This window comes from Lampris incognitus, chromosome 17, assembly GCF_029633865.1.
Source record: "Lampris incognitus isolate fLamInc1 chromosome 17, fLamInc1.hap2, whole genome shotgun sequence".
NCBI classification, from domain to species: domain Eukaryota; kingdom Metazoa; phylum Chordata; class Actinopteri; order Lampriformes; family Lampridae; genus Lampris; species Lampris incognitus.
In genome coordinates, this window is record NC_079227.1 from 40,784,446 (window position 1) to 40,799,856 (window position 15,411).

General features: G+C 44.1%; 1 protein-coding gene across 1 annotated transcript in view; it reads right to left on the reverse strand.

Annotated features, from left to right (window-relative positions):
• Positions 1–11,116: 11,116 nt before the first annotated feature.
• The window catches only part of LOC130127231 (H-2 class II histocompatibility antigen, E-S beta chain-like), a 30,873-nt gene continuing 26,578 nt past the window's right edge, over positions 11,117–15,411 (reverse strand). The window contains exons 3-6 of the mRNA XM_056296800.1: positions 12,404–12,617; positions 11,927–11,994; positions 11,706–11,819; positions 11,117–11,291 (exon numbers count right to left, since the gene is read on the reverse strand). Coding sequence (XP_056152775.1) covers positions 11,266–11,291; positions 11,706–11,819; positions 11,927–11,994; positions 12,404–12,617 — 422 coding nt within the window. The 3' untranslated portion in view covers positions 11,117–11,265. The remainder of the gene's footprint in view (positions 11,292–11,705; positions 11,820–11,926; positions 11,995–12,403; positions 12,618–15,411) is intronic.

Genomic DNA, 15,411 nt, shown 5'->3' on the forward strand with positions numbered 1-15,411 from the left:
AGCTGTTTACAAATGTTCTGAAGTCTGTAATGTTGTACTTCTCTGAAATAAATTCTCTTTAAAACTAAAACAGATGAGGGATGATAAAGATAGTTGTTGTCTCAGATCCTGAACGTCCAAATAAAACCTAAATGAATAAAACCATAAGGTATCTTGTAAACCATTGAAACAATGAGCTGTTTGAAGACAAGAAACAAATGCCCCCCACCTTAACTAAATGAAACAACAAGAAGCCCCTTTCAAGGCCCCAAAAAGAGGGGTGGGGTTTCAAAGAAAAGAAATGCTCAATTAACAATACAAAGAAATTGATGTAATCAGTTAAAACCAAATAAATCAAACCAAAAATGAGTCTTATGAGGAGGCTCAAACTCACGGTAAAAAATAACATAAACATGGCCATAGCATAGACCTTTAAAACGCAGGACTCAGTAGGTTTCATTCATATTCAAATAAAATGTAATCGTCCTCCACACAAGAAATTGTCAAAGAAATGAATACCCTCTTTAAAAAAACGAACAACATCCTAAAATTCACACCTTAGTGTTGAAAAACAAAAACAAGTTCAATTTAACACAGAGGAAAGTCAACATAAAGACAAATGAACCAATGGGTGTCTTCAAATGGAAAGAGAAACAACAACAGCTTAAAACAACATAACTGTGGTTTACACTGTCCCTGTTACTCTCAAGGCAACCCCCCCCCATCCATCCCCCCAAGGTGTGAAGTGGGTAGGCAGTTGGTTCCCACCAGTTATTCTTTAAAACAAATCCCAGTAACAGAAAGAAAAACAGAATAAGTAAAATTAAAAATATTGCAGCCGTGGCGTTGGACATAACAGAGTTCTGCTTAACAGTTCAGGAAATAAAGCAGGGACAGGAAATCCTTCGGTTTAGGGGAATCCTAAAAGAAGTGAGGACAGGATCAACTTCAACTGAAAAACACACCACAAAAACTTTTCAATGTAACAAAAACAAAAAACAAAAACCAAATGGATATATCACATTTCATATGAGGTACCTCAGAAAGAAAAGAAATAGATTTCTTGAAAGGATTTAAATAATTATTGCTTCAGGTTGGTGACTTTCTAAAGCCAGTTGTTTGTCACACAAGAACAAAAGCCGGGTTGGGTCTGATAAGGATGCTAAACGAGGTGGTCTCTGAAAACCCCCTCTCACACCCCAATTGTCAGGAAAACAAAGGTTTGGAAAAGCCAAAACAAAACCTCCCCCAGCTTTTATATCCCCATTTAAGCCCCTCTCAAGGACTTGCAACTTCTAAACAACACAAAATGGCCAGACGGACAAACACCACGGAACAAACTATGAACACACACACAGACAAGTCATGTCAAACACAAAAGCCAATCAGGGTCCGTCAAGGTGCGGTTTGGTACCAATGGTTTCGCGTCATAGTCCTCTGTAGCTTTTCTCTTTCCCTACTTTCACACTCTTTCTTTTCCGAGTATTCAACATTATTCCGACCAGTACATCTATTTGTTCCCGTAAGGACTTCCACCGGGGCTTCTCTTCACCCTTTTCACCCGCCACAAATACCTTCCCAACGGAACGGCATCCTCCGCCTTTCTCTCTCTCCCCTTATAACAGCTTCTTCTAACCTCCTTTGTTCTTCCTCCCTTCGTCTCGCCTTTGCCTTGGGACCCTCATTTTTTTGGTTCGTCATCATTTGTATCAGTATGTCGCTCTGCTTCTGCAGGGACTTCCACTGCGGTCCGCCACCCCTTTTTTCTCCTTCTTCTTTTTCCATTCTACCTTTTACGTCTCCTGTCTGTCTGTTAGGGACTCCAACCCTCTATTTTATTTAATCTATCCTTTAGGGACTCCAACCCTTACTCTTATTTACTCTATTGTTCAGGGACTCCAACCCTTACTCTATTTAATCAATTGTTCAGGGACTCCAACCCTTACTCTATTTAACCTATTGTTCAGGGACTCCAACCCTTACTCTATTTAACCAATTGTTCAGGGACTCCAACCCTTACTCCATTTAACCAATTGTTCAGGGACTCCAACCCTTACTCTATTTAACCTATTGTTCAGGGACTCCAACCCTTACTCTATTTAACCAATTGTTCAGGGACTCCAACCCTTACTCCATTTAACCTATTGTTCAGGGACTCCAACCCTTACTGTATTTAATCTATTATTCAGGGACTCCAACCCTTACTGTATTTAACCAATTGTTCAGGGACTCCAACCCTTACTCTATTTAACCTATTGTTCAGGGACTCCAACCCTTACTCTATTTAACCAATTGTTCAGGGACTCCAACACTTACTCTATTTAACCAATTGTTCAGGGACTCCAACCCTTACTCTATTTAACCAGTTGTTCAGGGACTCCAACCCTTACTGTATTTAACCAATTGTTCAGGGACTCCAAACCTTACTCTATTTAACCTATTGTTCAGGGACTCCAACCCTTACTCTATTTAACCAATTGTTCAGGGACTCCAACACTTACTCTATTTAACCAATTGTTCAGGGACTCCAACCCTTACTCTATTTAACCAGTTGTTCAGGGACTCCAACCCTTACTCTATTTAACCAATTGTTCAGGGACTCCAACCCTTACTCTATTTAACCAGTTGTTCAGGGACTCCAAGCCTTACTCTATTTAACCAGTTGTTCAGGGACTCCAACCCTTGCTGTATTTAACCAGTTGTTCAGGGGCTCCAACCCTTAGTCTATTTAACCAATTGTTCAGGGACTCCAACCCTTACTCTATTTAACCAATTGTTCAGGGACTCCAACCCTTACTCTATTTAACCAATTGTTCAGGGACTCTAACTCTTACTGTATTTAACCAATTGTTCAGGGACTCCAACCCTTACTGTATTTAACCAGTTGTTCAGGGACTCCAACCCTTACTCTATTTAACCAATTGTTCAGGGACTCCAACCCTTACTGTATTTAACCAATTGTTCAGGGACTCCAACCCTTACTCTATTTAACCAATTGTTCAGGGACTCCAACCCTTACTCTATTTAACCAATTGTTCAGGGACTCCAACCCTTACTGTATTTAACCAATTGTTCAGGGATTCCAACCCTTACTGTATTTAACCAATTGTTCAGGGACTCCAACCCTTACTGAGCTCTAAGCTTCCCTCCTTTGGGGGTCCTCAATTCCCCGGGAGAGTTTTCCCAGCCTTAACCTCACCCCCTCGTCAGTGAGTGGGTGCGCCACTACCTAGCATCTTTGACAGAGGACTCCAACCTCTTCTACCGATTATCCCCTTTTTACTCTTACCGTAGGGGACTCCAACCCCTCCTTTTTTGTTAAACTGGTCGCCTTCTCCTTCCCGAGCTTAGTACAATTTAGTAATTCAGTCCAATATGCAGATTTCGTTAAAACATGTTCTGCTTATCTTATTCGTGTTGTGGGTCGACCCCAAGCTCGGGAGGTGTCGGCGGGCCGCCACACTATCCAATTAGGACCGCTTCTTCACATCCCGGACGAAGCCCCCAATTTGTTGAGAAATCACCTTCGTGGTCCTCGTCCTCGGGTCCGTTGATGTGAAGAAAACAGCCACACGTCTTAGGAGATTAAACTGATTGAGTACAGATCTGGAGACACACTGCCAATCCGTCGTGTGTGTCTGACTTCTTTGTGTGCCCTGGTGGGTTATATAGACCCCCCTGCTTCTCCTTTACGACACCTCTGGTCTTGATTATCCTATCAATAGAACCGTTTGGTGGTTGAGCTTTAAGAAGTGCTCATCCTCTTTCAACCTATTGAGCTTAGCAGGGGGTCCTCCTCGTACCAGACACGGTGTCTCTCCCAAGGCCCCAGGGGAGGGCAACCCCCTCCCCTACCCACATTCTTGTGGGAGACCTGCAATATATTTGTCTACATGAAGGTGTCTTCTTCACCCTCTGTTCTGGTTACATACATTGGTTACATACAGAGTAATACAAAATACACTCGGGTTATATTTAATATCAATCAACACCCCGCTGAGCAACCTTTCTTTTCTGGGTCTAATATGTTTCTTGTTAATGTATGACGTCAGCGGACAGAGATTATTTTTTTCCGCTTTTCCTCCCCAATTGTACCTGGCCAGTCACCCCACTCTTCCGAGCCGTCCCGGTCTCTGGTCCACCCCCTCTGCTGATCCGGGAGGGCTGCAGACTACCACGTCTCCTCCCATACATGTGGAGTCACCAGCCGCTTATTTTCACCTGACAGTGAAGAGTTTCACCAGGTGGACGGAGCGCGTGGGAGGATCACGCTATTCTCCCCAGTTCCCCGCCCCCTCGAACAGGCACCTCGACCGACCAGAGGAGGCGCTAGTGCTGCGAGCAGGACACATACCCACATCCGGCTTCCCACCCGCGGACACGTGTCTGTAGGGACGCCCGACCAAAGCGGACAGAGATTTTAAATGAGACAACACTTCAGCTTGTTTGAGCACATGGCTCATCCACGCACATTGCAGCTGGTGAAAGTAGTGTCGCCACCTGGCGGAGGTAAACTAGGATGCATATCGAGTTTGAATAGTAGCGGTGTACACCCAAAATGCCCTTGTAAAACATTGATAAGAAGAATAAAAGTTAAAAAACAAAACAGGAGTCCCAGAGTCTCAACTGCCCAGTGCTACACACTGAAAAAAGTAAAACATGGCTGTTGTTCATGTGATGCATTTTTCCTGATTGTGATAACCTACAAATATTAGATTGTTTATTTGACCTAAATGTTGTGATTTAAGCTTATAGATCAACTTATTTTTTTTGTTTGATTCAATATAAAATGTCGAAATGCCCTTTTTTAGATTGAGCGTGTTTCGCGCATGCGCTTTCTCTGCTCGGCCCGTCAGGCTGTAGCACGTGTCTTTCCATCCGTCATTTCAATAAGAAGAAGAAGAAGAAGAAGAAGAAGAAGAAGAAGAAGAAGAAGAAGAAGAAGAAGAAGAAGAAGAAGAAGAAGAAGAAGAAGAAGAAGAAGAAGAAGAAGAAGAAGCAGCGAGTGCCTTTCTTGCCGAGGTGAAGAGACTTGAAACTGGTAAGGGAGGTATACGAAACTAAACACGTAAACATTAACCTTCACTCTTGTGGAAAATGTATAGCTCATACAGTTTGTAGTAGATATAACCTGCAGTATCCGAAGGAGGTAAAAGTACTTTTGAAGTCATTCAGAAGGTGTTCATGGGCCTAGATGCAACAAAAATGACGCTCAAAGTTGAACGTTTGTGCAACCTTCTACACAGCCAGTATTGAAACCAAGCTTTGCTGAGGATTTACAATAATGCTGATGACCCTTGTCCTTTAGGGGGTACTGTAATTAATCCAGTCTGGGGATTGCAGTTTTCCTCATACCAAACCTGATCAGTTAATGAGCTGTTTAAGAGTCAAATGCATTTGACTGGTAGCACCACTCGAATGCAAATGTCATGCTCATGTTTTTTTTATTTAATGAGATGCTGCTTTATGACTGTTTTTAAGTGTTTCCTACTGTGTTGACTACATGTCATGATCAATTTAATCCATTCATACATTGATACATATTCATACATTAATTCATACATTAAGCCATGCATACGTTAATTACTTCCTGTATCAAATATGGACACGCCTGCACAGAAACATTCAAAACACAAATATTGAATTTTTGTCATTGTTGAGGGAAAATATATTGGAAATAAAAATATATATCTGTAACTGTCTGTGTGGTCTCGGTCATTTATCAATCATGTTTTAATTACAGCTTAGAATTTATAAGTAATGTCAAATTAACTCATTTTTAAAAAAATGAGTTAATCTAAAATAATATTGAGGCGAATTCCACTAGTGTTTCTGCTCCGAGGGTCATTCACATATTACCCACAATGCAACTGAGCTGTCGATGTTTTGGTTATGTTGTGGGATATGGACCATGTTAAAAACGGACATATCTGTTACAGATAGCGGTGATGTGGTGGAAGGTGATGGGGACGTTATGAGAGAAGCTAGATTAGATAACACGCTACTTCCCACCATGAGGGTAAAGAGTACGCAAATAGATAGGCTCGCTTCGATGGCAGAGAAAAGGGGCGGAGCTAAGACCCATACACACTTGTGGCTGTTTTGATTTGCTTGCCTTGCGGTCATTAAAAGCTGACTTGTTAACTCTGGAAGGGTGTCTAAGAAGTCTGTTATTTAACCACGTCACAATATATTTTTTGAATCTAATATTAGCATTTTTTTTAAATTGAGGTAATTTAAAATAATCAGATTTCTCTGATCTTTTAACCTATAAAAATCAATTGAATAGAGTAAATATTTCAGGTTGAAGAGAATGGATTATTTACATTGAGATAATGAAGGCAATCTGTTTTTTTTCAATTGGCTCAAATTAAAGTAATTAGCTTGCCTGAAGTTAAAAGAGAAGTTTGCTTGGATTTAAAAAGATTAAATTAGACTGAGTGTTTTTTTTTAGGTTGAGCCAATGTCAAATAGTTTGTGTGATGGATTACTCTAATTTGACTAGGTTAAACCAACAAATTACTTTTTTCAGTGCAGAGTCTCCACTACCCAGCACCACGCTAATGGAGACTGTGGTGTATTGGATCGAGCACTCGGTGCTCGATTGTGTTGGACTGTCACCACTACTGAGTTCTGTAATACACTGGTCGAGCCTAGTAGTGTGTGATGTCTCCGCCAGTAAAGATCAGACTTGTGCCGCATCCTCGTCTCCGTGTACTTATATATAATAGTGATTAAGTTAGTAACCCACGAATAGTAACACTACAATAGTGTACATAAGAGAAGTCACAACATGGTGTCAGAAGACGGAGTTACGGTATAATTCGAGGGCGGTACTTCAACGAGTTCGCGGGTAGCTGAGGCAGCTAGCTAACACGTGCTAGCCTGCGCACAAATATGGAGCAGTTCAAGCCGCCACCACCGCTGATCCTTACCGGGAATGTCGCAGAAAACTGGAGAAGATGGGAGCAGCGTTTCCAGCTGTACATGACCGCCTCAGGTGCGTTGGATAAGGAAGAGACGGTTAAAATAGCCATTCTGCTTCACACCATCGGCGAGGAGGCGCTGGAAGTGTATAACAAACTCACCGTCATCCCAGAAGGAGACGACGAATCGATGGAGGACGTTCTGAAAGCCTTCAAGGACTACTGCAGCCCTCGGAAGAACGTCGTGTTCCAACGCCATCAATTCTGGTCGCGCACGATGTCAGCAGGAATATCGGGGGACAGATTCATCACAGAGCTGCGCCAGAGGAGCAAAGACTGTGAGTTTGGCAGACATGAAGATGACATGATAAGGGATAAATTAGTGTTCAGCATAAATGATGCCCGTTTGAAAGAAAGACTGTTACGTGATAATGAGCTTACTTTGCGCAGGGCCGTAGAGATCTGTAGATCAGCCGAGCTCGCTAAGTCACAAATACAAGCGATGCAGACGTCACATGTGAAATTTAACAGGGACAAGATCCAGTTTAAAGTTGATGCTGTAAAGTACATGGGACACGTCACCACGGCAGCAGGACAGAGAGCTGACGACACAAAGATCAAAGCGATTGTCGACATGCCAACCCCGGAAGACAAACAAAGTCTCCAACGTCTGCTGGGAATGACAAAATTCCTAGCGCAATACATACCAAACGAAGCCCCACTCACGGCACCCCTCAGACAGCTGCTCAAGAAGGATGTAGCGTGGCAATGGTGCCCGCACCACAGCTCAGCGCTAAAGGCACTAAAGACCACCCTCACACAAGCCCCTGTGCTGAGATACTACGATCACAAGCAGCCTCTCACTCTACAAGCAGACTCCTCAAAGGATGGACTGGGAGCCTGTCTGATGCAGGACGACCGCCCAGTGTGCTATGCCTCACGAGCGCTCACCGACACAGAAAAGAGGTACGCACAGATAGAGAAAGAGTTGCTCGCTATAGTGTTTGCTGCTAAGAGATTCCACCAGTATGTCTACGGCAGACCAGTAACTGTCCAGTCCGATCATAAGCCTCTGGAGTTCATCATGCGCAAGCCGCTGAGCAAAGCACATGCGCGGCTGCAAGGTATGCTTTTACAACTGCAGAGGTATGATCTGAGTATAACATACACACCAGGCAAGCACATGTACATTGCCGACACACTCTCACGCGCTACAGCTAGCAGAGAAGGTGACCATATTGATGAAAACCCTTGTGAAGAGAGAGTTGTGTGCCACAGATGCCTTGAGCGAGGAAACACTCAGCCAATTAAAGAAAGCAACGGCAGCAGATAGCGTGCTGCAAGCTGTGTGTGAGAAACACAAGAAAGGCTGGCCCATGAAAAAGAAAAGTTTGGACAGAAAACTACACGCCTATTGGGCAGTAAAGGACATTATAAGCATGGAAGATGACATTGTCTTGGTCGGAGACAAAATCATCATACCCCAGAGCTTCAGGAGCACGATTTCGGAGAAGCTGCATCTTGCACACCAAGGAGTGCAGCGCACAAAAGCCAGAGCAAGAAAGTCTCTCTACTGGCCTGGCATGGCACGAGATACAGAGGCAATGGTGGAAAAGTGCGTGCAATGCCAGCAGCTACAGCCCAAACAGCAGGCTGAGCCACTTATGCCGCATCAGGTCCCAGAACTGCCATGGATGAAAGTCGGAGCTGACATCTTCGAGCTACACGGTCAGTCATACCTGTTGTTAGTGGATTACCTAACCAAATATCCTGAAGTGCTCAACATATCTGACAAAACAGCATACACAGTAATCCAGAAGATGAAGTCTGTGTTTGCCAGACACGGGATTCCTAGGGAGATAGTGAGTGACCATGTCCCATTTGCCAGCTATGAGATGAAGTCATTTGCAGCTTCATGGGAGTTCAAGCTCACACACTCCAGCCCAGGTTTTCCCTCTTCAAATGGCATGGCTGAGAGAGCCATAAAGACAGTGAAACATGCGCTGAAGAAGGCAATGCAGACCGGCACTGACCCACATCTGGTGCTGCTGTCACTGAGGAACACACCGGTGACAGGACTGGACGTATCACCTGCACAAATGTTGATGGGGAGAGTTCTACGAAGCACACTTCCGTGCTCCAGTGCTGTGCTGACACAATCAGTCCCACAGCACATTCACAGCAAGATCCGGAACCTGCAGTTCCGCCAGAAACAACGTTACGACCAGTGTGCAAAGCCCCTGCCAGTGTTGACCCCAGGAGACACCGTACACATGCAAACGCGGCGCGGCTGGGAGCCTGCCGTTGTCATCCGACAGCGAGATGAACCACGGTCCTACACTGTGCACACACTGGCTGGGAGGATGCAGAGAAGGAACAGGCGACATCTGAGGAAGATACATCCGAGCCTATTCAGAGACACGGACAGTGAGGAACATTTTGACCCAGAGGTACAACCCTCACCCTCACAAGCGCCTGTGCCAGTCGACTCACCACCACATGACCTGCCACCACACGACCCTCCTCCGGTGACTACAGGCAGTACACCCACATGCTACACAAAGCGCGGCAGAGCAGTTAGGCGCCCTGCCAGATACAATGACTAACCTCAGGGTTCTTTTGTGTGATCATTCAAGTGTTTATTAAGAAAAAGAAAAAAGAAGGTGAAACAAAGAGTACAAGGTGTGTTTAACCTGAAATGTTGCAAGATTGCTGAATGTTCAAAATGTTTACAGCTAACCACCAGAATGTGAAAAGGAAATGGTTTATGTTGTTTAATGAGAGTCATCTGTCATTTAAAAAAATGCTGTATTAATCATTGAAGTATGCAAGTAGAAAAGACTTGTTCAGTGTTAATGCCATAGTGTTAATGGTTCGGTAAAGGGTCTACTGTTGAAGCAACTGATGAGTAGGCCACATCTCAGTTGGAAAAGAGGGATGTGGTGTATTGGATCGAGCACTCGGTGCTCGATTGTGTTGGACTGTCACCACTACTGAGTTCTGTAATACACTGGTCGAGCCTAGTAGTGTGTGATGTCTCCGTCAGTAAAGATCAGACTTGTGCCGCATCCTCGTCTCCGTGTACTTATATATATATATATATATATATATATATATATATATATAATAGTGATTAAGTTAGTAACCCACGAATAGTAACACTACAATAGTGTACATAAGAGAAGTCACAACAGAGACCTTTCTGGTTCCAGAGTGGTCGGCCTCTGCGCTGTCTACGTCGCCGATCTCCCGAGCGGTGGTCCCGTCCATGCCGCCGAGCTCCCGAGCAGCTGACCAATCCACATCACAGGCCTCCAGGTCATCCACCTGCCCATCCGCCGGGGCTGCTCCCTTCAGTCCTGCATTCTGGTCGTCCTCCAGATCAGTTGTGTCCATCGGTCCAGCCATCGGGCCATCTGCCTAAGATTTCTGACCCCATTCATCCACTCCCAGATCACTTGGTCCTGAAGCCCTACCCCAGACCCCCTCCGCCCACCCTGCTTGGGGCTCCTGCTCCGTTTGTTTGGGATGTCTGGAATCCGTCCACTGAAGGAGTGGGGGGGGGGGGTCCTGTCATGGTTGTGTGGTCTGGGTCATCAAAGCTCCCCATTCCCTGACTAGCATTTCTGATCCTGCCCTACCCTGCTCACCTGCGCCCCGTTTACCTGATTGGCTGCCCAGCAGGTATATTCCCCTGGGTTGCCCCGACTCTTTGTCGGATGGTTGTGTTTAACCTTTGGTGGCCGGATGCTGCACCTCTCGTCTCAAGTCTTCCTTGCTGCCTGAATCTACGTTGCTGTTTTGTAAGTCTGTTTGACTTATTAGAACATTGTTCTAGCCCAGTCTGTCTCCGCTGTCTGCATCCTGGTCCTCAGTTCCTGCTACTAGCATGACACTTAGTATGTTGGTGACGTATATTGGAAACCATTAATGTTGAAAAACAGAAATATGAATCTGAATTTGAGCTCTGACCTTTCCTAAAAAACCGAAAAGCCACATGTTCACCGAAGCTAAAACAAAACACAACAGAATGTTTGTAGTGGTTTATTTTAGAAAGAACAATTTGAATTGGAGAAACAGCAACAGACGACTGGTGATTTAAAAAGGAGCATTAAAATGATTTCCCTGTAATATAGGTCAGGGGAATGTTGTGGGTTGATTTTGATACAAAGTTGTGTTACAGGAGGTGAAGCATCGGGTCACATCAGAATCTGTAGAGCATTAGTAAGAATACGAGCAGGAGGTAATGAGATCCAGCAGGGGGCAGCACTGACAACCTGGGAGAAAACCTTCAGGTGAAAGCAACACACACTGAACTGCCACCAGAAAAACCAACGAGGAAGAAGCGTCACTTCTTGCTTCAGCTGGTTGGAACCAGAACACGCCCTGTTAAAAAAGACCAACGATAAGAAAAGTGGTGAAGAGTGAAGAGACTGAAATACAACCAAACAAGTCTGGCCCACTTCAAGTACTGATGACACCCAACTTAACTATTGTTTCTTCAACTATCTATAAGTACTAATGTGTACAGTGTACTGTCCATGTGTACTGATATGTATAGTGTACTGTCTATATGTATAGTGTACTGTCGAAAAGTACTGATATAGTGTAGTGATATAGAATGTACTGTTTATATGTGTTTGTATTATAATATAGCGATACAGTGTACTGCGTATATGTATTTGTATTATAGTGTAGTGTGTATATGTAGTGGTGTTCTTGTGTAGGGGTATCATAGTGTATATGTGGACTGCTGTGAACCAGTGTAAACCTGGTCTGGACTGATCTAGTGTTACTGACCTCTGGCCTTCCTCTTGTAGTAGATCAGACCTGCCAAAGACAAAATCAAACCCAGAAGCAGACCTGACGCTCCGATGGCGATCTTGTTTCTGTCTGATTGTGACATGGAGGGATCTGGAGAGACAGACACATGTCTCTATCTATAGACACATCTGCATGTTGACCTGTCTCTCTATGTCTTCATCACCTATCCATTGACAGAGACACACATAGATACTCACTCCAGTCCACTTTCTTAGGAGAGGGGAAACTGGCGTGTTCCACCATGCAGGTGATCTTCTCTCCAGACCTGAGATGAAATAAGTGAAGAAGAAGAAAACACAGGAAATAAACAACATATCAACAATAAATAAGACGTGATGTGATTGGATGAGGTAAGTTTGTACTTTCCTGTCTGTCTGCACAGAAACTAGTCGAGTCTGATACTAAACATCAGCCCAGTTTAAAACACGGTATTAATACACAATAAATACTCTGTCGTCCATCTGGGATCTCACCTGTAAAGAGCCACGCATCCCACCTTAAATATACAGCTGGTGTCTACAGAGCAGACACTGAGGAGACACGTTCCACCTTAAACCATCACTTTGTGCTTTGTTTTCCAGTCATTGTGTGTGTGTGTGTGTGAGTGTATAGTGTTAAAGTGTTATGTATGTATTTGGACCGGTTCATTCGGTACTGAGTCTAAGTGTTCTGACCTGGGCGTGTACTCCAGGTGGGAGTGGATCTGGTAGTACCAATCACCATTTGCCAGCTCATCGGTGGAAGTGACGTCAGAGGTCACCGGCTGTCCGTCTCTCAGCCAGGTGACACTGATGTATTTGGGGTAGAAGTTGTAGACACTGCACATCAGCATGGCCGGATGTCGACCACTAGGGGGCGTCACTGAAGTCAGTCTCACAGTGGGCTCAGCTGGTAAAGAATTATTTTTGTTATCATCATCGTCATCATCATCATCATCATCATCATCATCATCATGGCTTGAAATTAACTTTTTGAATCAATGTCAAATGTGTAGAGTTGCTAATCCTGATAGTATATAATGTTTAGGGCCACATGGTGGAGCAGTGGTCAGCGCAGTCGCCTCACAGCAGAAAGGTTGTGGGTTGGAATCCCGGGCCAGTCCAACCTTGGGGGTTGTACTGATGTGTCGTAGGTTAGTTTACATTATTACGACAGCGGCCCCCAGAGGAGTTACCATAAACTGATTTACGGCAGTGCCTAGCAGAGCTGGAATAAAGCATGTTAAACGGCTCTTCTGCGGTGAGTCGCCTCAGTCCAGCCCTCCGCATTGAGGACTAGACTCTGTTATAGCCGGACCTCAAACAGGACTCATGAAAACCCGGCACGTTACTGTAACATGAGACTCATCCTAGATCTGCTGGATGATGCAGATGCAGTAAATTCTGAAGCACTTATTTTGTTCCTAGACTTCTATGAGGCCTTTGACGTGATTGAACTCACGGTTCTGTTACAGTCCGTCGAGGCGTTGGGCTTTGGGAATAACTTTGTTGGCATTGTCAATATGTTTTACAAAGATATGAATAGTTCTGTTATGATGAACTTTAACAGCTGTAAAAGAGTCCAGATTAACAGAGGGCTCCGCCAAGGCTGCCCTGTTCCTCCTCCCTTATTTATGTGAGGGGCTGAATTCTTATCAGTTAATATCGAGAATGATGGACGTTTGGAAGGAATGTCGGGTTTTGGTGGAGAGTTAAAAATCTCACAACTGGCAGACGACACCACTTTGTTTTGAAGGACAAGAAGCACGTGAGGAACTCTGTTACCTCAGGTAACCAGTGTTCCAGGGCCTCGGACCTGCAACTAAATGTGTGCACATGTGGAATGTTGTCTGTGCGTGATTGTAGCGATTGTGTAGTTGGAAACATCCGGTAAAAGAGTCCGTTAAGTATTTGGGAATATATACAACTACACATCTTACAGCTAGACAACATCTCCATTTCTCCAACAGATTAAAAAGACCAAGCCTGTCTTCAGGATTGGTCTTGGAAGGGGTTTCTCTATTTTAGGAGGAGTTCTCCTCTCCAAAGCAGAGGGCCTGTCTCGCTTTGTGGGTCCATCTGTGTCTCTATTGGTTTATGGTTCTACCGCCACAGAAGCAAATAGAACTTTCTTAAATGTCATTTGGAAGAATAAACCACACCAGCTTAAAACATGTGTCCTGTCCAGCAGTGAAGCAGAAGGAGGTCTGGAAGTTCTAGATTCCGTTGATTCTGGTAACACAACACACAAACACGCTCACACTTGTTGTGTGATGGTGAAATGTCCCATAAGTGTTGGACTGGTGTGGAGTCTCGTGACTCTGTCCCTCCTTTAACATGAGACACGTGACCTGGTGCTGTCTTCATCCAGAAGATGTGCTCTTCAACACCTGATTAATTGTGTTACTGTAGATGCAACATGTGTACTCACAAACAGGAGTTGTGTAAATCACTACCTAAGATCCCTGCTTGTCTTCAAGAAGTGAGTCTTTCCTTAAACCTCTCAGCCTTGAAACAACAACACAAGTAACGAGCTGCTGACCTACTACCACACTTGTGTCCTGACAGCCGTCTGTTACTTTACATGTGTACACGTGTACTCCCCTTCTGTTTTGTTGTGTGTCTGTTCTTTGTTTGTATTATGTTGTTACCATTTATTAGGGGTCCAAGCCCCAGGGGCTGGGGACCCCTATTGTTTCTGCTCAGATTTTTATTTTTTATTTTTCCGTTGGTAAAAGTGGTACTGCAGCCTACACCGTAACAGATTCTACAAAACCCTTTGGAGGCCTGGTACAGAACTTCGCACTTACCCCAGATCCAAAACATGACACATGTCAAGCAGTTGGTGGCGCTATTTTGAAGGTCAAGGCATCGTGGCGTGTAACTCCCAAACCGTACATCGGACATGCAAAACCTTTACATCCTCAGATTCACTGAGCATACCTGAATCACGTGGTATAGGCCACGCCCATTTCTGCTGTAATTTCGTTTCGCAAATTTGCGAAAATAGCCAAAACTACTTGTCCGAACTCCTCCTAGGCCGTGCGATCGATTTACACGAAACGTGGCACACATCATCTACAGTCACTCAGGGCAAAAAGTTATCGAAAGAATTTTGATCCGTTGCTCGGTTTTGATTTGACAGATCAATGAACAGTGACTGAAAAACGGTGATTTTCCATGACGGTGCCATAACTCATCAATGCATTGACATATCAACTTGAAATTTTAGACGTATGTCAAGTATTGTCAAAAGATCCTAACCCATGAAGTGCGTTTTATTTGTCCAGTAGGGGGCGCTATAAATTAGAAAAGTTTATATCTCATAATTGAAACCATGGATTTGGATGACATTTGGGGTGCACAATCTAGGATCATACTGGAGTTGATACATGCAATTAAGTCATTACTTTAAAAACGTGGGCGTGGCTTATGACAAAAATGTAAATTTCACCTGCGAAACTTCAAAAATGCCCCAAAATGTCCCCCAAATCCCCTGCACATCCTACCGAGCTGAGATGTTGTGAGCAGATCCAGTAAGTGATGCCAACACTTTGCTGCACTGCAACATATGGTCAATTCAGAAGTCCGTTACTCTATGTTTTTCAAAATATGAAAAATCATAAAACATAAATATTTCTGCACAGATTCATTCAATTGCTACCAACATCGCCACAGACATTCTGGAGAATGAACATATCAAG